We start from the raw sequence: 22,643 nt of genomic DNA, 5'->3' as shown, positions 1-22,643 counted from the left end.
GAGTGAGTTCTAGTTAATCATACAATATCATGCAATACCTTCTTACATACATACGTACTTAACCTCATAACTTTCTTTCATACACACATAAGTACTCATACCATCATTCTTACTTACATACTTTCTTTCTTACTTACATACTTTCTTTACATTCATAATCATACGTTTTAAAGAGCCTTTCGCCCTATAACCTCACAGATATTATAAGGGTCTGGTCCCTAGTTTTCGAATATTAGAAGGGTTCGATTCCCTAACATCACAGATATTATAAGGGTCTGGTCCCTATCATCACAGATATTATAAGGGTCTGGTCCCTAACATCACAGATATTATAAGGGTCAGGTCCCTATCATCACAGATATTATAAGGGTCTGGTCCCTAACATCACAGATATTATAAGGGTCTGGTCCCTAACATCACAGATATTATAAGGGTCTGGTCCCTAACATCACAGATATTATAAGGGTCTGGTCCCTAACATCACAGATATTATAAGGGTCTGGTCCTTAACATCACAGATATTATAAGGGTCTGGTCCCTTGGTTTTCGAATATTAGTAGGGTTCGATTCCCTCTTCATTACCATACAACCATACATCCTACCTCGAGTATTATTAGGGCTCGGTACCCTTTTCGTAACCATACAACCATACAACCGTCATTTCCTTCTTTTATTAACTTTATTACGTTCATATACATAAACATACATATCATACTTACCATATTTATAACGTTACAACCTGACAGTACGTACAATATCCGAAGATCGTTCACGTACCATCAAGCAATCATTCATACATATCACACATATCACATACCATTCATGTACCTATACACACATACTTACATTATAACATAAGAACACTCTAGGCATTCTTTACCTCATTCATTAACAACCATACCCCTTGTCGTTACGTGCAATATCCGAAGATCGTTCACGCCCCGACAAGTATTCATTTGAACATTCATACATCTACGATATATAATATTCGTACCTTTATTTTTAACCTGACAGTACGCGCATTATCCGAAGATCGTTCGCGTACCGACAAACAATCATTCATATCTATCACACATTTCACATATGACATACACTTATCACTTAGGATAAATGTATTAACAACACATCGAGTATGCACACAGCCCCGAAAACATAACAAGGAATGGGGCTAGAAACTCACCTGAATTCTGCTTCTTTCTCTGGTAGCTGTAAATCCCTTCTTTAACTGAGCTCGGCTAACTGTACAAGTTACACGTATCAATACTCGCCTGACCTAATCTGGTGGCCTAGTATTAGCTTACTTTAACTTATCGCTTTATAATTTATTTTCTAATCAAACTTGGCTTTAGGCGAAGTTAACCCTTCGGGCGAACTTAGCTTCAGGCGAAGTTAAACCTTAGGCGAACTTGGCTTCAGGCGAAGTTAAACCTTAGGCGAACTTGGCTTCAGGCGAAGTTAAACCTCAGGCGAACTTGGCTTTTAGGCGAAGTTAAACCTCAGGCGAACTTGGCTTCAGGCGAAGTTAAACCTTAGGCGAACTTGGCTTCAGGCGAAGTTAAACCTTAGGCGAACTTGGCTTTTAGGCGAAGTTACCATTTAGGCGAAGTTGCCATCAGGCGAACTTGGCTTCAGGCGAACTTATCAGGCGAACTTGGCTTGCAGGCGAAGTTCATCAGGCGAACTTAGCTTGCAGGCGAAGTTCATCGCTTGAAGGCGAAGTTGCCCAGATGAAGGCGAAGTTGTCGCGCTGCAGATCTGTTTGCCCATAACTCCTTCGTTTCTTAGCCAAATAACTCGATTTTGGTACCCACGGAATCGTATGGTCGGCGCCTACAAATCCCAACCATCAAATCGGCCTAAAATCGACGTTTTAGGGGTCCGATTTGGGCAGTTTGGGTTTCGGGTCCGGTTAACCCATCCAATCCTAACCATTTTCAGTAATATTAGCTTTGGAGGATATGTTCTTACCTTACCAACGCAGATCTATCAACAAAACCTCGGGTCTCGGCTCCGAATCTTGATCGGTTAGAATGTGTGTGTTTTGAGGGTGTAAGGAGTGTGTGTTAGGGAGTTTGGTGAGAAAATGAGATATTTTGGGATTTTGGGGGTATTTATATCCCTGAAATCCCATTCTCATTTAACCTATCTTAATTAACCCAAGTCCATAACCCACTTCCATTACCCGACATTAGCCCGACCCATACCAACTCCTATTCTTTTATTTATTCCCTGATAACCCGAGTAAACTTCCCATCTATTAATAAGTAATGTAATTAATATTACCTTTGAAATTTCGGGATGTTACATTTCCTTCTTTGGATTCCTTGCTTTATAAACTCATGACTTGCATACTTAGTTTAACTTAGCAATTTTCCAAGTGTTCTAGAATAAGTTAACCTCTTGAACGTGGTTGATGATGGGTTAAAGTTTCGCTTCCTCTTTCGTGATTGTGCGGGTAGAACCGTCACTTGCACTTGGTAGGATGGCTAAACTTTAACCTTTATCTGACCTGCGTGCAGGTTTTCCTCATTTCTAAGTATTTAGGATAAGTTAACCTTTGAACGTGGTTGATAGTGGGTTAAAGTTTCGCTTCCTCCTTCGTGATTGTGCGGATAGAACCGTCACTTGCACTTGGTAGGATGGCTAAACTTTACCCATACCTGACCTGCGTGTAGGGTTTCCTTTTTTCCTTGTAATTTTTTTTTTTTTTTTTTTTTTTTTTTTTTTTAGGATAACCTTTGAACGTGGTAAATGATAGTTTAAAGTTTTGCTTCCTTATTTGTGATTGTGCGGATAAGACCGTCACTTGCACTTACAAGGGTGGCTAAACTTTACTTACATCATACCTGCGTTTAGGTTTCCCTTATTTTTAACGTTGTGTTTATACGGGTTTTGCCGCCTTCCACACGTAACGACTTACTTCTCCCCCTTTATGTGGTAAACACCGGCACCAGTGGGGAGTTCATAAGAATAAAGGTAAACACATTATGAAAGGAGAATCATTTCCATTAGAAGTGGCTCTTGGCCTTTTCTTTACAAGTTTTGGAATTGATCTACATATAACATTTGCGTAATTGAGCTCCATTCCATGTTCTTGGGATGGGAGTGCCATCGAGCCTTTCGAGCCGGTATGCGCCCTTTCCCAGAACTTGTTTGATAACATATGGCCCTTCCCAGACTGGGGCCAACTTTCCTGGGCGTTCTTGGTTCGAAGCCTCGTTGTTACGCAGTATGTAGTCTCCTTCCTTGAAGTTGCAGAGTTTTACCCGCGTGTTGTAGTACTTTTGCATTTGTCGTTTGTAATTCTCTTCACGCACTGCGGCTAAGTCTCTGCGTTCCTCGGTTAGCATAAGATTCAACCGTCTTTCCGCATCATTGTCTTCTGGCTGACTCAAGACCCTTGGTGAGGGTAGACCAATTTCGACCGGAACCATGGCTTCCGTGCCATAAGTGAGGCTGAACGGGGTTTCCCCCGTACTGGCCTTCTTCAGCGTTCTGTTTGCCCAAAGGACGTGCGGAAGCTCGTCCACCCAGCCGGATCTGTGTTTCAAAAGTCTTTTCTTGATGCCTTCGACGATGCTCTTGTTTGCTCTTTCCACCTCACCATTACCTTGCGGGTGTGCCACTGAGGTAAAGGTGTGGGTGATTTGAAGTTCTTTCAGCCACTGTTGTAGCTTCTTGTCAGCAAAGTTGGTGCCGTTATCGCTCACCAAATTCTGTGGTAGTCCAAAACGACAAATTATAAATTCCCAAATAAATTTTTTGATATGCTTTGCGGTTGTTTGGGCTAAAGGTTTTGCTTCTATCCACTTGGTGAAGTAGTCGATGGCTACCACTAGGAACTGAACATTTCCTGCTGCTGTAGGAAATGGGCCTGTCACATCGATGGCCCACTTCTGAAATGGCCACGAAGAAGTGACTGGAACCAGTTCGTTTTTTGGGCGATGCGTGTTAGGTGCGTAAAGCTGGCAAGACCTGCATTTTCTGATGTATGCCAGTGCATCCGTATGCATCCCCGGCCAAAAGTATCCCGCGTTGTTTAGCTTGGCTACAACAGCGCGGGGGCCTGCGTGTACCCCACAGATGCCTTCGTGTACTTCCCTTAGGAGGTAGCCGGCATCTTGGTTGTCCACGCATCTCAAGAGTGGGCCAAGAAAGTTACGTCTGTAAAGGATGTCATTGACGAGTTGATAATTCAGTGCTTTACAGCGTAGTTTTCTTGCCTGTGTTTTTGACTCTGGTAGTATTCCTGCTGCAAGGTAATTTATTATTGGTGTCATCCATGTTTCTGTATTCTGGATGACACAAATTTCCTTGTGCGGGACTGATGGTGCTTCGAGGAGTTCAATGCGGATGTCCTTTCCCAAGTGGGTGAAGGCTAGTGATGCAAGCTTGCTTAACGCATCCGCAGATTTGTTTTCGCTGCGCTTGACGTGTATGACTTTACAATCACTAAAATCACGCATAAGGGTTTTTGCCTGGGCGAGGTACAGGGCCATGGTGTCATTCACAGCCGTGTATGTTCCATTTATTTGGTTGGCCACCAGCATGGAATCCACGTGGGCTTCTAAGTTTTTCACTCCCATCTTACGCGCAATTCTCAAACCGGCCAAGAATGCTTCATATTCGGCTTCGTTATTCGTACTTGGAAAGTCCAGCCGAATAGCGTAAGTATATTCTTGGCCTGCTGGGTTGGTTAATTTTAACCCTGCGCCTGAACCCTCGTTACTGGCTGCTCCATCAGTGTAGAGTCGCCAGACATCATTGATGTCCTGTGCTGGGGAGGGTTGAGCCTCCTCCTGGCACTCTTTTTCCCGCGAAACGGGGACTTCTGCAATAAAATCGGCCAAGACCTGGCCTTTTATGGCTGGTCTTGGCTTGTACTTAATTGCATATTCTCCCAATTCAATTGCCCATTTGGCTAGACGTCCCGATAATTCGGGTTTGCCTAGAACATTTGAGAGTTTGAAGTTGGTGAGAATGGTGATTGGGTGGCCCTGGAAATATCGTCTTAACCTGCGTGAAGCGTGTATAAGTGCTAAGACCAATTTTTCGAGGGTAGAGTACCGGGTTTCTACGTCTGTTAGTACACGGCTAACATAATATATTGGCATCTGGATGCCCTTTCGTTCTACTAGCAAGACTGCCCCGGTTGCTCTATCTGTTGCGGAAAGGTATAGGATTAACTCCTCTCCCGCTTGTGGTGCTGTAAGCGTTGGAAGTTCGATCAGGCGTGACCGAATCTCCTGAAAAGCTGCTTCCGCTTCTGGTGTCCAGCGGAAGTGCGTTTTCTTCAGGCAGTTTCTCAGTGTTGACACGAAAGGAAACGACTTATCCGCATGGTTTGCCAAGAAGCGATTAAGTGCGACTAGTCGCCCATTCAGTGTCTGAGCCTGTTTGATGGTGGTAGGTGATTCCATTTTAACAATGGCTTCGACCTTTTCAGGGTTCGCTCTAAAGCCATCTTTAGTAACAATGACTCCCAAGAACTTCCCTTCTTCCATCCCAAATGAACACTTGCTCGGGTTGAGCTTCATGTTTATCTTTCGGAGCGTGTTGAAAGTTTCTTCAATGTCTTTCAACATCGCCTCAGGCTCGAGGCTTTTGATGACCAAATCATCCATATAGACTTCCAAGTTTCTCCCGATTTGGGCATGAAACTCTTTGTCCATTAGTCGTTGGTACGTGGACCCTGCATTCTTAAGTCCGAATGGCATCATTTTATAACAAAATGTACCATCGGGCGTCCGAAATGCGGTTTTGTCCTGGTCATCAATGGCCATGTGGATTTGGTGGTACCCCTTATACGCATCCAAGAAGCATTTAAGGCGAAATGGCGCCAACGAATCCACTTTGAGATCAATTTCTGGTAACGGATAACAATCTTTGGGGCATGCTTTGTTCAAATCTTTGAAATCTATGCACATGCGCCATTGTTTGTCATTCTTCGGTACCATTACGGGATTTGCAACCCATGTTTGATATCTACTAACGCGTACGATGCCTGCGTCAAGGAGTTCCTTGACTTGGGTTCTACACGCGTTAGTTTGTTCAGGCCCCATTACCCTGCGCTTTTGTACGATTGGCGTAACAGCCGGATCGCATTTGAGCTTATGCTCCGCCTTACTTCGGGGTACACCAGTCATGTCAGCTGGTGTCCACGCAAAGATGTCAGCGTTTTTCTGCAGTAAGCGCTTGAGTAAGGTGCGGGTGGGATCAACAATTGTTGGTCCAATGGTAACGGCCTGGTCGGGGTATTTGCCATTGAAGGCCCATTTTTCTGGTTCAGTGACGGTTGGTTTAGCCTTCTTCGGTTTGGGTTTAGATGAGACAGATGCAATGCATACCTGGGGAATGCCAGAGATCATTGCTACACCCTCAGCTGTTGGCCATCCCATCATGCCGTGGACTGAAGATACCACGGCGTTGAATCTTGCCATCCCATCTCTTCCGAATAGGATGTCGTATGTGTGGTGTGGCTTTTTCATCACGACAAAATCCACGTCTTCTGTGCGTGAATGATTCCCATCAGTAAGAGTAACGGGGAAAGATAGGATACCCAGGGGTGTTTCTGTACTGCCATCAAACCCTTCCATTGAAGCGTAGACCGTTTCCAAGCGTTCCTTGTCTTCATCATCCAGCTTATCAAAGAACTGCCTGTACATCACTGTCGACGAAGCGCCGTTGTCAGCAAGAGTGCGGGAGGTGATGTAGTGCCCCAGCTGGCTTCTGATGACGATGGGGCCTTCTTTGCTGGGGCCTCCTGGCACTCGCGGGAAGTGCACCTCAGCTTCCTTCCACGCGCATGGTTCTATCACCCGTCTTTTTCTTCCTCTGACCTTGCCATGAACCATGTTGATGCTGATGTCGACGGGCTTTCGTCCGTTACCTCTGTACCGGTTGTCATTCCTTCCTCCCTTCCTGATCGATGCCACGAGATGTGCAAGCCTTCCATCCTTAACAAATGTTTCAATAATATCCTTCAAGGATGTGCACTCTTCAGTACCATGACCCTTTGTCCCGTGGAAATCACAGGATTTGCTTTGATCCGCATTAGGTTTCTGCCGGATCGATGGGGCTTTGGGCCATGGCAATTTTTCCGTGGCAAATATCTCCGTGACGCTCTTTGTGAGTGGCGTCCACCGGTGTTTTCGATTTGAAGGGTGTGTGTTGTCCCTTCCGCCAACAAGAGGGCGAGAGCTGGATGAGGTGTCAAAGTTTACCCTTGACTGCCAAATACCTAGCCTCCTCTTTTTGTTCTGCCGGGCGATCCGGACATTGTTCTCTCTTGTCCTCTGCGTGTAGAGGTGCGTACTCTGGGGAAGGTCCCTTCCCAGTTGCTTTTCCGTCTCGGCAAAGCGCTTTGCCGCCGTCATGATGGCATCCCATGTGGATGGCATGCCATCCTTACCCGTCAACGTGCGGATAAGTTCTGGGTATTCGGCGCCTTGGATGAAGGCGGCGCGAACCAGATCCTCACTTATGTTGCCGAGACTAAGCTTTTTAGAGTTGAAGCGAGTGATGAAGTCTAGTAAAGATTCATCCTCCTCTCTTACGCAGTTGAGGATCGTCCACTGCTCCTCAGTGTACTTCCTCTGTTGGCTGAAGTGCTGGCTGAACTTGTTCTGAAAGTCCGCCCAGTCATATATGTGGTGGATCGGTAAACGATCGAACCATGCCCTGGCTGCTCCGACCAGAGTCATCTGGAACATGTAGCACCACGTGGGTTCCGTCCAGTTGCTGACGGTAGCCCCCGCAATGAACCTGTTCAGATGGTCGTCTGGGTCGGATAGACCATCATAAGTGCCAATGTTTGACATTTGTTTGGCACTTCTCGGGGCGATTGCCTCCGCAATGTCTCTTGCGAATTTTGACATTCCTGCATTTGTGGCAGTTGGTCTAAAGGTTTTGGAGAAGTCACGCGGGTTTCTCTCCGCGATTGGTTTAAAAGCTTCCCCAAAATTCCTTTTTGGTTGGATGTCCGTGTCCTTACGCTTCCCTTTCGCCTTATGGCGAGGGTTCGCGTCGGTATCAGACTCCAACTCGTCTTCTGAGTACTCGCAGTCACTGCTCATATTGAGGTGTTGGCGAGTACTGGTGAATTCGTCAGCCTGTTGAGCTGAACGCAAGCGTTCATCCAATTCGGCTTGGAATTCTCTTTGCCGTGCTTCGGCCCACGCCTTCACTTGATCTAGTGTTTGGCGAGGGACCTTCGTTCGTTTTTCCAGTTGGGTATCGGTGAACCCCAATGGAATATTTACTCCACTTGCCCCGGCTTGGGTAGTCGGGGTAGTGTTCGTAAGGATTGTATAACCGCCGGTGTTCCCCCCAGTTGCTGGGGTGGTTACCGGGGTTTCTTGGTCAGTTACAGGCCTTTGGACCGGAGTAACGTTAACCATTTCTTCAGAAATTGTGAAAACTAAAATAGTTCTAGCTTTTATGCACGGATGGCGCCAATGAAGAAACACTAAGTGACCCGGTACAGATTATAGATAATCTGGGGGTTAAGTAATGTTTCCCACGAATGAGGTCTAGCTGAGAAGGCTGTTCTTCAGGAGACCTGCAAAACAAACACCGTAAGCTCGTCACTGAGAAGGGGGGGGTTCCTCCTTGTGACCACCCTCCGGCGTGAGAATCAGACTAGGTTGCTCTGAATATAAGTGTATATTAAGAGATTGCTAGATAACTGGATAGCAGATGATCTTACCATTCCAAGATGTTGGAGTATTTATAGCCGAAGGTAGGTTTTCTAGAAGGTACAGCCGGCTGAATAGTATTCCTGTTCAACCAACAGTGGACTATGCACAGGCCATACTGGTTGGTGGGTAGGTTACGGCCAACAGTAACAAAGTCGGCTGCACTATTCCACTAACTGTAGATTATGCACGTCCTACTTACTGTGGATTGTACGCAGGCCATGCTGGTTGGTGAATAGGTTACGGCCAACAGTAACACTATTCCACCAACTGTAGGCCGCGCATGCTCCTCAGTAAGGGTTGGTGAGTAGGCAGCGGCTAATAGTGAAACAGTACTAGAGGGTGCTCCTCCTCGTCCTGTTGTCGATGAGCTGTCACCCTGTGATTGGCTCATGGGCTGTTCTGGTCGGATCGTCTGTCCTATCCATACTTTGGTGGGTATGGTACAAGAGATCTTTCAGAATCAGACTGGCTCATTTAGGCGGGATTGTTCCCGCCTTGCTCATCCCTTCATGTGACTACTGAAGTAGCAAATGTCTTGTGCGTGTAGCCCTGCTGTCTGCGGGTAGCCTTTCCTGATGGCTTGTATCCGCAACTGCGGGAACAGGCGGGGTACTTCACCATTGGGAGGCTTTCCCTGCGTGTTCAGCTTGTGTACTGCGCGTAAGATCCTATGAGCATGGTGGGTCCTGCGGGAGCAGATGGCCTTTGCGCAGACGTCCCTGTTCAAGGTGAGTCTTGCGGGACCAACTGGTCTCTGCTGGGACCTACCTCTTCAATGAGTGAATAAACAAATAATGGAAATATTATATTGTTAAAAAATTTATAAGTTATCTAAATTCTTTCATTAATTTAGAACTTAAACATCACTAGCTATTGCATATATATGGAAGGTAAACGGGGAACTAGCCAGTTGTGCCGTCAGCCCCTTTTAAACTGTAAAACCAAGTATTTTAAAAACTATATCGATGGATCTTTGAGTCACAATATTACTATGCATAACTCGTTAGACTTGAATAAGTAGCTCCAGTATTTCAGATATACAATGCTAATGTTACCCTACACAAGGCCTATAAACAACCCACAATTTGTGGGAGTAAAGTGTTACAGGTAGGGAGAAGGGTCGCCTCTATGGTTTTGGAAACAATTAAGATCCCCATTAAAACGTGACCCATGATCCCAAACATTTTTAACTCAAGGTCATTTACACTCTTGATCCTTCTACGCAAGCATGTTATCATATAAAATTTTCATAATGAAACAAACTACTATTCTCTCTTTTTATATTTGATGTTTGTAGATTGTCATCTTATAAGAAAAACAACATATATGTAGACAATATGATCCACAACCCTTCCCAATCCCTAGTTAGCTTGTTGCTTTGTTATCTGTTGAACATATCATTTATAATATAAGAGAAATTGATTAAATTTTGAAAATATGATTTAAGGTATTAATTATTTATCTGGAACGTAATAACATAACTATGAAAAATCATCATAATTTTATTTATTTATTTGAAATAATTATTACAGACGATCAAAACTTGTAGAGATCTATTATTGAAAGGCATATCAATGAAATTGTCATTCGTAATCTACGGATACTATTCGTTGGTAGAAAATTCGTAGTTAATTTTTCAATGATATTGCCATATGCATGATGGCTCGACAAAATTATCCGTTGGGAAACTTTTTTCGGTTATCCTTTGATAATCATAAATGTTACTGATGTGCCAATGTTTCTTTATCTACACTCGGTTTCGTGGGGAATTTGACTAACCAGTTACCAACATCTAATTCATTAGTGAAAGTCGTTTGACTTATATATAGCGAGTTTAGTAAGCAATTTTAACACATTTGGATTTTATCAATCCAAACTATGATGTATTGACATATTATAAGCCATACTGACAAATTAACTAACACTATTAACTTTCATTTATGTTGTTAAAGGCAATCCCACATCATATATCGACACTTGATTTCTTGACTTCGCTCATAATAATGTTCATTTCGCTCATAATCAATCATGTGAGAGAAATCAAGTGAGAATCGGTATAATCAACCCAATATACAAGTATACAACAAAAATAAAAGTTAATGATGTGACTGGTTACTCTTATGGTATAAACTTTTTTGTGGCCATTAGCCATAATTTGGTTTATTTTTTTTTAACGACCAACTAAGTAACGCCGGGTACTCCGTACGCAGCCCTCATTGGCTAAAGGTAGCCCGAGCCGGCCACTAGTCCGGGCGGACGGAGCCCCTAGCGGTCCACCTATTGAGGAATTTACCGGATAAAACCCGATCCCCACGCCCGCCAAACGACACGACAGCAAAGAGCCGGTAAAACCGGGTGAGATCAGAACTCGAAACCGAAACCGGGCAAGCCAGGGTCATCCCTCATATCTCTCATATAAATTGGTGATAATGAGGTTTGAACCCCTTACCTCTCACTAGTAAAGTGGATACTCTACCATAAAACCACATCCAATTTATCATAATTTGGTTTATTAAAAAACCACTTTTGTGAATAGACGAATTTATCATTTACAAACATTAAAATGATATAAAGAAGTAAAAGAACTATTCAAAAGCCAATTAGTGCTATGATATTATTTTATAACATAACCTTCTTTTGGGTTGTGACCTGCCAACATTCCCTATACAAACACTACACCACTCCTTTCTTCCACTCAAAGCTTCTATCTTTCTCCAAGATAACAACTTATATATACCGGAATGGCCTATCCCACGGTAGCTCCGGCTAACTTTACCACCGTGGAATGCCATAAACAAGTCCGTTCATGGCGGCTTCTCCGGTCCATCTTGGAACTACTCATCCAAGCTTGCACCTGCACCCTTGTTGAAAAAACATATTATAACCAAAACCACCATCCAAAATCATCATCTATTATCTATCCCACCACCGCCACCAATATCACCGGCACCATCTTCGGCTCACGCACCGGCAAAGTCAACTTATGTATCCAAACAAACCCTAAATCACAAACACCAATACTCCTCCTTGAACTCACCATCTCCACCTCATTTTTAGCCCGTGAAATGAAAAATGGCAACCTAAGAATCGCCCTCGAGTGCTCAAACGAACTCGAATCCTCTAGTGAAAAATCTTTATTATCCATGCCTTTATGGACCATGCATTGTAACGGAAGAAAAGTAGGGTATGCATTCAAGAGACAGCCAACATCAACCGATATCAACGTTTTAAAACATATGGAAACAGTGCATGCTGGTGCGGGTATTGTGGAAGCGAAAGATGTTAAACGAGGGGATGATATTATGTACCTAAGGGGAAACTTCAATCGGGTTACTTGTAAATCCATGAATCGATCAGAAACGTTCCATTTGATCGACCCAGATGGTAATATCGGTCAAGAACTTAGTATATTCTTTTTCAGACCAAATTAATTTGGTTTTTTTGTTGTTTTTGTTGATCATATTTCCCCTTTGAGTGATACCTAGGGTTGGTTTCTTTTTGAGTTGTGCTAGATTTTAGTAGCATGACTTTATTTGTATAACATTCACCTTTTGAATATTGTTTGAAACCTTGTTTCCCAAACAATCTAAGTTTTTATCTAAGACCATGCATAATGGGGGCATTATAAGGGCAGATAGACGCTACACCACCCCTCGAGGAAATTGTGGACGTGTGAGATGGCATTGCCATCTCTACAATAACGTTCATATATTCCTGAAGTCGTAATGATTAAAAAGGCATTATTTATTACACATCTTTTTTTGTTAAAAAAAAGTGATGATGATGTGACAGGAAACGCCCTTTAATGGACATTAACCATTATGCATGACCTTATTGATATCGTGATGATAACGTGTTTGTGATTTCTTGATGTGGAAGTAATTTAAGTATGATGTTGAAATTCATAAGGATTTGATTTAGCATGAGACAAATTATGTAATATATAAAGTATGAATGTGATATAAAATTGATGTGGTGGGTGCATGCATGAGTTGTTGTGGATTCGCCATGTCGTGTCTCTACAAGACCAAATAACTTTATGTTTTATGTTGTGTAGTGAAACGCATAAAAATTTATGCACCCCACGTATCTTTATTTGGTTGTAAGTTGGTTTAGTGTTTCCTTTTGCTTTACACTTTGTTTTCGTCTTTTTCGTTTCTTAAAATGATCTTTTTGTTAATTATATGGTTATGTGCTAGGCTGGAAAGTTAAGGTTATGTCTAAAGGTGTCTAATTATGTTGATTAGGGTATAATTAATACAAGGTTAATTATGCTACATATATCTAAAGGCTTTGAATGGCTTCCAAGTTCGCTCTTGTAAAAGATGATCCTTTGTAGGGCTGTTTTCGAGAATTTAAATACCTCGGCCGAACCAAAATAAAAAGGCCCGTAGGCCTTAACGAATAATTTTTATTCGCTAATGTATATTGATAAAACTGTTATCGACCGATTTATTATAAGCAGAAACCACTCTGAACACGTAATTATCTTATAAAATATTGCAAATAACCTTATTTTTAACACAAAAAACATATATATGTAATATGTATAAAAAAATTTGTGCCCCAAACTTATGTGCCCCGACTGAAAGTGCGGCTCGCGCACCCTTCGGGGCTTCCTTGACTTTCCTTTAGATGACTAAATTATGTTAAAAGTAATCTGAAGAGATATCTAGAAACACAAGTGGCTAGCGACTTAAAAGGGTATACCACCAAAAACTAAAAAACAAATATTAAATTTTTATATATATGGAAATGCTTACATACAAAATGTTAAAATAGGTTGTATGATTAATTGTATATGGGTTGTGTGTTTAATAACATATAGGTTGTCTAGCTATTTTTATAGTTGTGAAATTGTTTATTTATATTGTGTAATTATTATCCCTAGTTAGCTGTGTATGTTACGTAATTATTTGAATTTGTGTGTAAGTATTTGTTCTCTTACGTGATTAAACTACTTCATTCGTAATTACAATTGAAGGACTTTTCTATGCTTCGCACATTGAACTCCTTGGTACTACTACAAAGTCTAGATTGTAAAGAGCATAAGAAACAATCTTGCGATGGCATGTGCCGCTAATAGAAGGGCATTTAAGTGCTTTTTCTTATCCTTTTCAAATTACCTTACTTTTATTAATTAAATAGCATTTTCATATGATATTATTTTTTTAAACAGTTACGGAGTACATCATAAAATTGAACATTTTTAATCAATAATTTGGTTTTTGTTTAAAAGTTTTCTTTTTTTCAAATTTTGTGTTGTTTTTCTTATACTTGGGCTAAATTATCCATTTCAATCTTATGGGCTTAACAATTCTGTGGGCTTTAGTTATATTACATCAGCTACATCAACACAAAACTAGAGGTGGCAAATGGGTTGGCTAATATTGGGGTTACATCAACCATGTGAGCTCGAAGGTTTCAAGGTGGATGCTCCGCCCACACTTAATTATACCCGTAGCCGATATCCTTGACTAAGAGGTAGACCCTAGAATCTTAAAAATATATGTATGTAACATTCATAAAAAATTATAACACAGATTTGTTGTTCTAGTGTTAAGTGTAGGTTCACAAAATGTTTTTTTTACCCTGGGAGTGGGGTGGGGAGTGATGGTGTCCAATTGTTTGTCTGTTTGTTTTCTTTTTCATTTTTGTTGTGTTGAATAAACAGCTTAAATGAGAGAAAACTTGAATTCAACCTCGAATAAACATCACGATATCGATCATCAACTAGATATACTCCATATCGTGAATTAAAAACCAAAAATATCCAAACTTAGAACCAAATGAGCTTCTTGATACGAACCGCGTTCTTTAATCAAATGATCCAAAGAAAAAGAAAATAGAAAAGATCCATATTATAATATTTTCATTCATAACTATTCTCAGCAAACGTTTGGCTTTTATAGCCTTAAGAGAACATGATAGGTATAAGTGACCATGCACCCACTAGTACATGACTTAAACTAATAATAAAGCAAACAAACTAGAAAAGGGAAAACGTGGGGTGGGGTGGGGTGGGGTGATTAAGCATGCATCAGGTACATATCACTTCAGTTCCAATCACAAACCTTGCCAAAGTTCTCAAATTATAAGACATAATACTTGCTAGGCATCATCTTGTACAAGAATTCTTAATCAACAAATCATCAAGAATTCAAGACTCACAGTTTAGTCTCAATTTCAATCCTCATACTCAATAAGATTGATTAAGAGGACGACTCTTGCTTGTAAAACTACTCGCCTTCCGTAGGGGTAGCGCAAACGAAGAAGTCTTCGTTACTTTACTCAAATCGCGAATGCTAGAGTTCGACCCTTTGCGCTTATGTTCACTTTTTCGCATGCTACTCGGTTTCTTCGACCCTACTAATTGACCATTCGAAATCGATCTCCTCATTGCTACCAACTCTTCACCTTGTGCACTGCTGCTACTTGTTTCATCTACAACACTAGAAGTTTTCACCATTTCTCCACTATTATCAACTTCAATCACATGATGATCATGATCATGATCATCAATAGTTTCGGCATCATTAACCGGTATCGTTTCAGTTTCGGATTCCTCACGTGTACTTGATGCAATCATATTCGGTTGATCATTCGTGTTGTTAAATATTGGAGCTCGGCATAATGGACAGTTCTTATGAGACCGGAGCCAAGTATCGATGCACGGGACATGAAAGGCATGGCTGCACTTAGGTAAAAGCCGAAGGCTTTCATCGTCTTCAAACTCACTCAAACAAACCGAACAATCAGTGTCTTCGATCAACTTTTCGTCTCGTTTATACTTGAAAAGTTGTATGGATTCGATTTGTGATTGGTCAAGGCCTATTGTGTTGATCAACCAAATCGAGTGAAGAGTAATCGGACCAAGTTCCTCGTTAAGTAAATCTTCACGGGTTTCATAGTTTGTGTTCGCGTTGTTTGGTCGACGCCTTAGGTATCTTGTGGCACATATGAGGTAACAAACGAAACAGAAAGAAACAGCAAGACCACCAAACAAAATGACTAGAACTGGTGAGTATGACTCGTTGACGGTTGGGCGTGTCGCTGGTGGTGGTGTTGGTGGAGGAGACGGCACCCGTTGTGGTACTGGTGGTGCTGGTGGTGCTGGTGGTAGTGGTGGTAGACATGAATCATGACTACAATTGGGAGGTAATTTTCTAGGCAAAGAAACCATGGTGACTAGCTAAGGGGATGAAGGCATGTGACACCACAAGTTGAATGAAGTGATGAATTGTTTAAGTACTGGTTGAGGGAAGACTTGGACAATATCGTGTGAGATGGGTTGCAAAGGTCTTTTTGGAAGTCAAGGCATAGTGACAAGAGTCGTCTCCGTGTTTATGTTGTCATGGCCCATGGTACCATTTTTTTCTATGAGTGTCACTATTTGACGTTGAAAGGATTGGTGTTCACATATTATATAGCTATGAGAGATGGCATAGTGTTGTGTGGTCTCAATTTCTTACACCTAAAACACGACATATCAGTTTTAGGGTTTAATGTTTAACCAGATTGAAAAACACGGCAGTTTGACTAGTAATGTTTTTAACCATATTGATAGGGTCAATGTGAGAGAGAATAAGTAGAGTTACTGCACGAGATATTGTAATGGTTAACCAGATTGATAACAAGTCATTTACGTGTTGACTTGTTTAACCTGCTAAATTTAATTTAATTTTGAGTTGCCGTATGTAACCCGTTTGAATAAATTGATTGGCTAACTGTCAACCCATTTAAATTAGAGTAAAAGTTTGTATATTTTATAAGGTCACTCCATCAGTCTTACAACCCATTTAACCCATTTATTACAACTCATTCTTTATTCGTAAGCTCGTTTAGGAAAATGGGTTGCACGGATCGCGGTTCGAGTTTACTTTTTCAACCCATTAACCTGACACGATTTGTACCTTATGTAAAAGAGAGAGAGAGAGAGAGAGAGAGAGAGAGAATAAATAGATTGTGTAAAGTTAAATCAGAGTGGAAGATAAGGTCGGCTTGAGCTGAATAACGACATGGTATCTTGAAATAGTTCAACCAAGTTAATGTGGTGTAGTAGTAGTATGTTTGGGTTCATCATTAGAGACCCAAGTTCAATTCTCACTTACAATATTTTAGGGGGCATAGGTAGCTCAATGAAAGAAAACTAGATCTTTGTGATCTCCAATTCGATCCTGAGGGCATCCGGGTTTTACCACTAGTGGGCCTTCGAGCGGGTGGATTATCCCCAAAACTGGAGATAACTTGAAGGTGCTTAAGAGCTCCGTACAACTGGGTTGGGCCAACTGGCAGTGGTCTTTATCTATTGGGTCATCCCGTACGAAGTACTCAATCATTCCATGTTAGTTATACTTTGACCATTCAACAAGAGAAAAGAACTGTGTACCAGTTTTAGTCAAAAGACTATAATGAATGAACCAAAAATCAAAAGTGGCATCATGAGCACAATTAAATGATGGCAAGAAAAAGGAACGCTCAGTTTATAAATATCACATAAATCCAAATATCTAAAAATGTTTTTTATTATTAAAATGCAGTAAAAAGGTAATTTAGAATAAGAAAATTCAATTTTAGTAGCACTTTGACCATTTCAACAACAGTAAAAAACTGTGTACCAGTTTTAGTCAGAAGACTATAATAATGCACCAAAATATCAAAAGTGGCATGATGAACACAATTAAATGAAGGCAAGAAAAAGGAATGCTCCTAAGTAATTCTCTTGCCAACATCTCACATTAAACATTATCAAAACCCATCCAACTGTAAAGTATAATAAAAAGGAATCAAAAGTGCAAACAATTAAGTTCAGAGCTTCCTGCAAAGCAGTCAAAACATGGGGCGCACAACCCCCTTTACAGCCTGTCTGGATAATAAATAATATAATGCAGAACAAAAAGTACAAAAATGAAAACATCTAAAGAAATCATTGAACCAATTATATGATTTAACAATTAACCACAAATATTGATTAAAACTTATAAAACCACAACCTAGTCAATTAAGCATGATAAAATTCAGATAGAAGTTCATGAAATCCCTACAGCTAAAGAGTAGATACTCGCAACACACAGCAATTTTTCAATCGAAAAGCAAACAATTACAAACCATAAAACGGTCTTCTGAAATTTGTTACTCGTCGGCCTTGGGTGCTTCTTTAATTTCCTCAGCACTGTCATCCTGCATAACACCAACATCACATTCGATAGTTAATACATAAACAGCAATAACACATAAGGATTAAAAATTCGAAAGTTACCAAATTAAAAAAAACTAACCTGCATGTCTGAAGTCCACAATGTGAGGTTATCGCGAAGAAGCTGCATAATCAAGGTGCTGTCCTTGTAAGAGTCCTCTCCTAGGGTATCCAATTCGGCAATTGCTTCATCAAAAGCCTAACAGATCACAAATCAAACATCAGCCAACTTCAAATATCCATAATAAAAGTCAGTAATCGTGTACATATTAACCATATGCAGCTAATTTCTCACCTGTTTTGCAAGATTGCATGCGCGATCAGGAGAATTCAGGATCTCATAGTAGAACACCGAGAAGTTGAGTGCCAATCCAAGACGGATCGGATGAGTTGGAGCCAGTTCCGCATTTGCAATATCCTGCAACCAAGAGACTATAACTATTACTACCAATTCACACCATTAAACTCATGTGAAGAAAAAAAAACACAAGAAACTGTATCTCATATTCTCATATCAAACTAAAACACCCTTGTTCAGTAATCAAAGCCTCAACACATAAATCAATTACACAAACATAAAACCTAATATTACAACACACAAACTAATCTCGAATTTCATTTCATAATTACAAAAGCCCTAAAACAGTGTCAAAATGTCAATTCACAATAAGCCTACAAACACGAACTCTACTCTCTCAAAATCGATAAATAACTATCAACAAAACTATACAGTCAATATCAGTGCTATGGCGGTCATCGAATATCAGTACCGATAATATCAGCAATATTGACCGACCACCGATTTTCCCAATATCAGTTTTTCAAGTCTTAATTGCCAATTTTCAGTGACGAACGTTTGTGTTTTAAATCTTAATCAGTTCCTACTTGCTACAATTGTTAGTGTTAAATTGCTATAAATATATGAACTAAGCATAACCGATAACTGAATCTAAATGAGAAAATCAGAAAGCCTAACCTGAGCCGCCTTGTAAGCATTCAAAGTATTCTCAGCAGCTTCCTTCCTCTCAGATCCAGTCTTAAACTCAGCCAAATACCTATAATAATCCCCCTTCATCTTCAAATAAAACACCTTCGAGTCACCATTACTCGCAGATCCAATCAGCTTCGAGTCCAGCAGCTTCAGTATCCCATCGCAGATCGACGACAGCTCGGACTCGATCTTAGATCTGTAATCACGGATGGTCGCCACGTGTGCCTCGTTGCCTCTGCTCTCTTCTTTCTGCTCGATTGACGATATGATGCGCCACGAGGCGCGGCGTGCTCCGATGACGTTTTTGTAGGCGACGGAGAGGAGGTTGCGTTCCTCGATGGTGAGTTCCTCGCCGCCGTCTGCGGCGGCGACGACTTTCTCCATGAACTCGACCATTTCCTCGTAGCGTTCGGCTTGTTCGGCGAGTTTGGCCATGTACACATTGTCTTCGCGTGGTGAGGATGCGGCGGCCATTGGTGTGTGTGGAGGTTATCGGTGGAAAGTGCTTGGAAATGGGATTGAAATGGAAAGAGAAAGAGAGATGATATAGTGGGTCTTTGTAAAAGGGGTTTTCTTGCTTTCCAGATCAGTAATTACTCTGATTTTCTTTTGAAATTGAGTTGATTACATGAATAGTCCCTCTGTTTTATTTTTGTGTCACATGTTTTGATATTTTTGTTCTAAGGGGGTATTTAGGGCACTCGAGTAATTTGGCCCAGGTTTCTAGAGTAAGTGGTTGTGAGTGAAGTAGAGAGAGAAAATTTAAAAAGATAAGTAGATTTTGCATGACACGGTTCATCCTTTATTTATTTTAGTTATATTTGAAAGTGGTTGTGAGTAGAAGAGAAAGAAAATACAATGATACATATCTAAAAAGTATTATTTAATTGTATATGAGAAAGAAAATGTAGTGTTTTTTACTCTAATTATAGAGATAGAGATACAGAAGTTGTTGGGAATGCTTTCACATATATCCACTTTGAATTTAATTCATGGCTTGGGTTATCTATGAATGGTAACAAAAATAAAAATGAGAATGATGAGAACCATAATTGATTGTAGTGTGTCAAATGAGGACCAAAAGATGCATGGCATAAAAGGAAAAACACGTATTTTCTCTAGTCACATGTTAACCACGTGTCAAATCCCTCATCATTTTAAAACGTCTATAACTTTTTTGCATGATATTTAAAAAAAAAAATATTCATCATAATAACAAATGTTTTTTATCTTTAATATGAGTATGACTTTATTTTATGAAATAAAAAAATACAATACTGTATCTTTCTATTTATCATTGTGTCTTATGTTCATCTTTATGTCTCTATATTTATCCTTATCCTTATCATTGTGTCTTCCTTTTTTCAAAAGTGATAGAAATCTGAAAATTGTAATAGTGAAATAACATTGTTGTGTAACTTTAATATGTAAATATAATGTTAAAATTACAACCATGTCTAATACATAAAACACAATGATTAATGCATATTACACATTAATATAAACGTAAAACACAATGATAAATACATACTATTACACAATGATCCGAAACGTAAAACACACCGGTATACATAATGCACAATGACCTTAACATAATACACAATGAAAGCTGGTGATAAAAAGGAGGAAATGAATTATGTTGCTGACTTTAATGGCATTTTATTATAACCAGATTTACTTGATACCAAAAAGAAATGAAAATAAACAATGTTACATGTTAAGATGTGTGGAGTACGCACTTGTACAAGACTATTCTCATTCCTAACACCTTTGAACCCAGAGGATTAGAAGGGTGAAGCTCCCTGGTAACCATGGGGTTCCAAGAGGCTTCTGAAATGCGGCGGAATATGTCAGGGCGTAACGTATTGATTGGACAGTAGCTTAAAAGACACTAATTAAAACGACAATAAATATTTAATTTCATTAACATTAAACACGTACACAAATTCAATAATTATAACAATTACATCATATTCTTGTATGTTGAATAATATCATAAGGTCAAACTATTGTCTTCCAACTTGAATAATATCAACTACTTGTACCTTTAATATGTATAAAAATATAGTTTGTTAACACGAATGTTGGTGATAATACATAAGTTTTAGTTTTATATATATATATGGAGATAAATCACAATTCATATGTAAATTATGAGTATTACAATTCTTATGAAAATATAAACAACTAAATAGATGTGGACTCGTTCTTATTGATACGAAATCAAAGTACTTGGGTAAATGTATGATCATACTAGATGAGGATAGATGAGGATGAGATACCAACCACTAAACATAAAATAAACAATTAAGCACATAGAGCATTATCATAGAGCATGCAATAATCACACATAAACATATATCGGATTGTGTTATGAATAGATAAATAAATAAAAATGAGTAATTTAAATAGGGTATACATGTCATCCCCAAAATTTAAAAGATGAAAAAGGGATATGTAAACTCACCTTAATGTGTGGATTAGGTGATGATGAGATAATAAAAAGAATTAGGATGAAGACGGTCAAGCTCCTCGAGGTTCACCGACAAATATTCCTAGTTGTTAATGATAACAAGAATTAAATATAATCATAGCGAAATACAAAGATTTATGACGGGTTTTGAGATTCAATATGGTTGTTAATGTGTAAGTAGTCTTATTATCATGTTCCTACGGTTGTTGCGATTAATAACGTTATTATTATTAATTATCTTTGATAAAAAAGATAAATATTATTTGTTAATAAATAAGTAAAATATTATGTAATATATATAAATTAACGTGGAGGTTTAAAAAGAAGATTTATTATGAACATCTAAAGTGATTTGGTTTATAAAAATAATGTTTATTTAATATTGTATTATATACAGTAGATGTAAAAATTTGGTTCAAAAGGATTTAGATAAAACTATCAAAACCGAGTTTCGTAAGACTTAGAGGTTCGGTTTTAAGAAAAAAAAAATAACGTTTATTACTTGATATTTATAAGTTATATAAAGTATGGTAAAAGAAAAGAAATAATAAAAATAAAATACAAAAACCGGGTCCAGGAGGCTCGAACCCGCGCCTGGACCGGTTTCAGAGTCTTAACTCACACACATCAGCCATCAGGCTGGTGTGTTAACTTGTGATTAAACCATATTGGAAAATAATATATATATATTATGTTCATAAACACAAATTGTGACATTCGTTAAAATCGGGTCCCGTTTGTACTCGTTTGTATTCGTTTATGATCCGTTTATCATGTAAACCGACCCGTTTTGTAAACCGAAACTTATGATATAATCAAAATGATGGTTTTTATGTTACAATATTGTTTTACACTTGTTGGGTCTTGAAAACATCCTTTACGTGCCTTAAAACGCGTTAAAATCACTTAAAACGAACTTCGGGGGCCAAACTGTTTGAAACTTTGTAAAGTATCACTAGACCAAAATGTTCCTTATGTCTCCTTGTTGGTTTTATCGTCCAACAAATCCGAGTTTTAACCCTTAAATCACTTGTTTAACCAAATTTAACTCTTCATATAAATACAAGGTCATCTCTAACATAAACCCTTGCTCATAAACTCTTTCCTCACTAAAATGCAAGAATCATTCAAGGTTATATTCATGTTTATGTCGGGTTTGACTTTCAAAGTCAAACTTATGTAGTTTTTACATTTTAACTAACTTACTAACTCTTATTAATACTTGAAGTATAAGGCACAACATATATATAATATACACCCCTTGTTACCTTTGGTGATTACTTT

General features: G+C 39.5%; 2 protein-coding genes across 2 annotated transcripts; one reads left to right on the top strand and one right to left on the bottom strand.

Moving 5' to 3' along the window:
- The first annotated feature begins 11,435 nt into the window (after nt 1-11,435).
- On the top strand, nt 11,436-12,380 carry LOC143537540 (protein MIZU-KUSSEI 1-like). Its single transcript, XM_077031284.1, has one exon. It carries the CDS (start codon nt 11,441-11,443, stop codon nt 12,128-12,130), a length of 690 nt encoding a protein of 229 aa, XP_076887399.1. The 5' UTR covers nt 11,436-11,440; the 3' UTR covers nt 12,131-12,380.
- A 5,290-nt stretch (nt 12,381-17,670) lies between these two features.
- On the bottom strand, nt 17,671-19,431 carry LOC143537566 (14-3-3-like protein). The gene is made up of 4 exons (XM_077031312.1): nt 18,872-19,431; nt 18,191-18,313; nt 17,978-18,094; nt 17,671-17,879 (listed from the first exon to the last, which is right to left on the bottom strand). The coding sequence occupies exons 1-4, from the start codon at nt 19,358-19,360 to the stop codon at nt 17,832-17,834; spliced, it is 777 nt and encodes a 258-aa protein (XP_076887427.1). The 5' UTR covers nt 19,361-19,431; the 3' UTR covers nt 17,671-17,831.
- Nucleotides 19,432-22,643: the final 3,212 nt, after the last annotated feature.

Source organism: Bidens hawaiensis, unplaced genomic scaffold, assembly GCF_021521415.1.
Source record: "Bidens hawaiensis isolate Kalapana, Puna unplaced genomic scaffold, B.hawaiensis_p1.1 tig00011228_1, whole genome shotgun sequence".
Taxonomy (NCBI): Eukaryota; Viridiplantae; Streptophyta; class Magnoliopsida; order Asterales; family Asteraceae; genus Bidens; species Bidens hawaiensis.
Note: the sequence above shows the minus strand (reverse complement) of the source record. Positions and strands in the feature narration are given on the sequence as shown.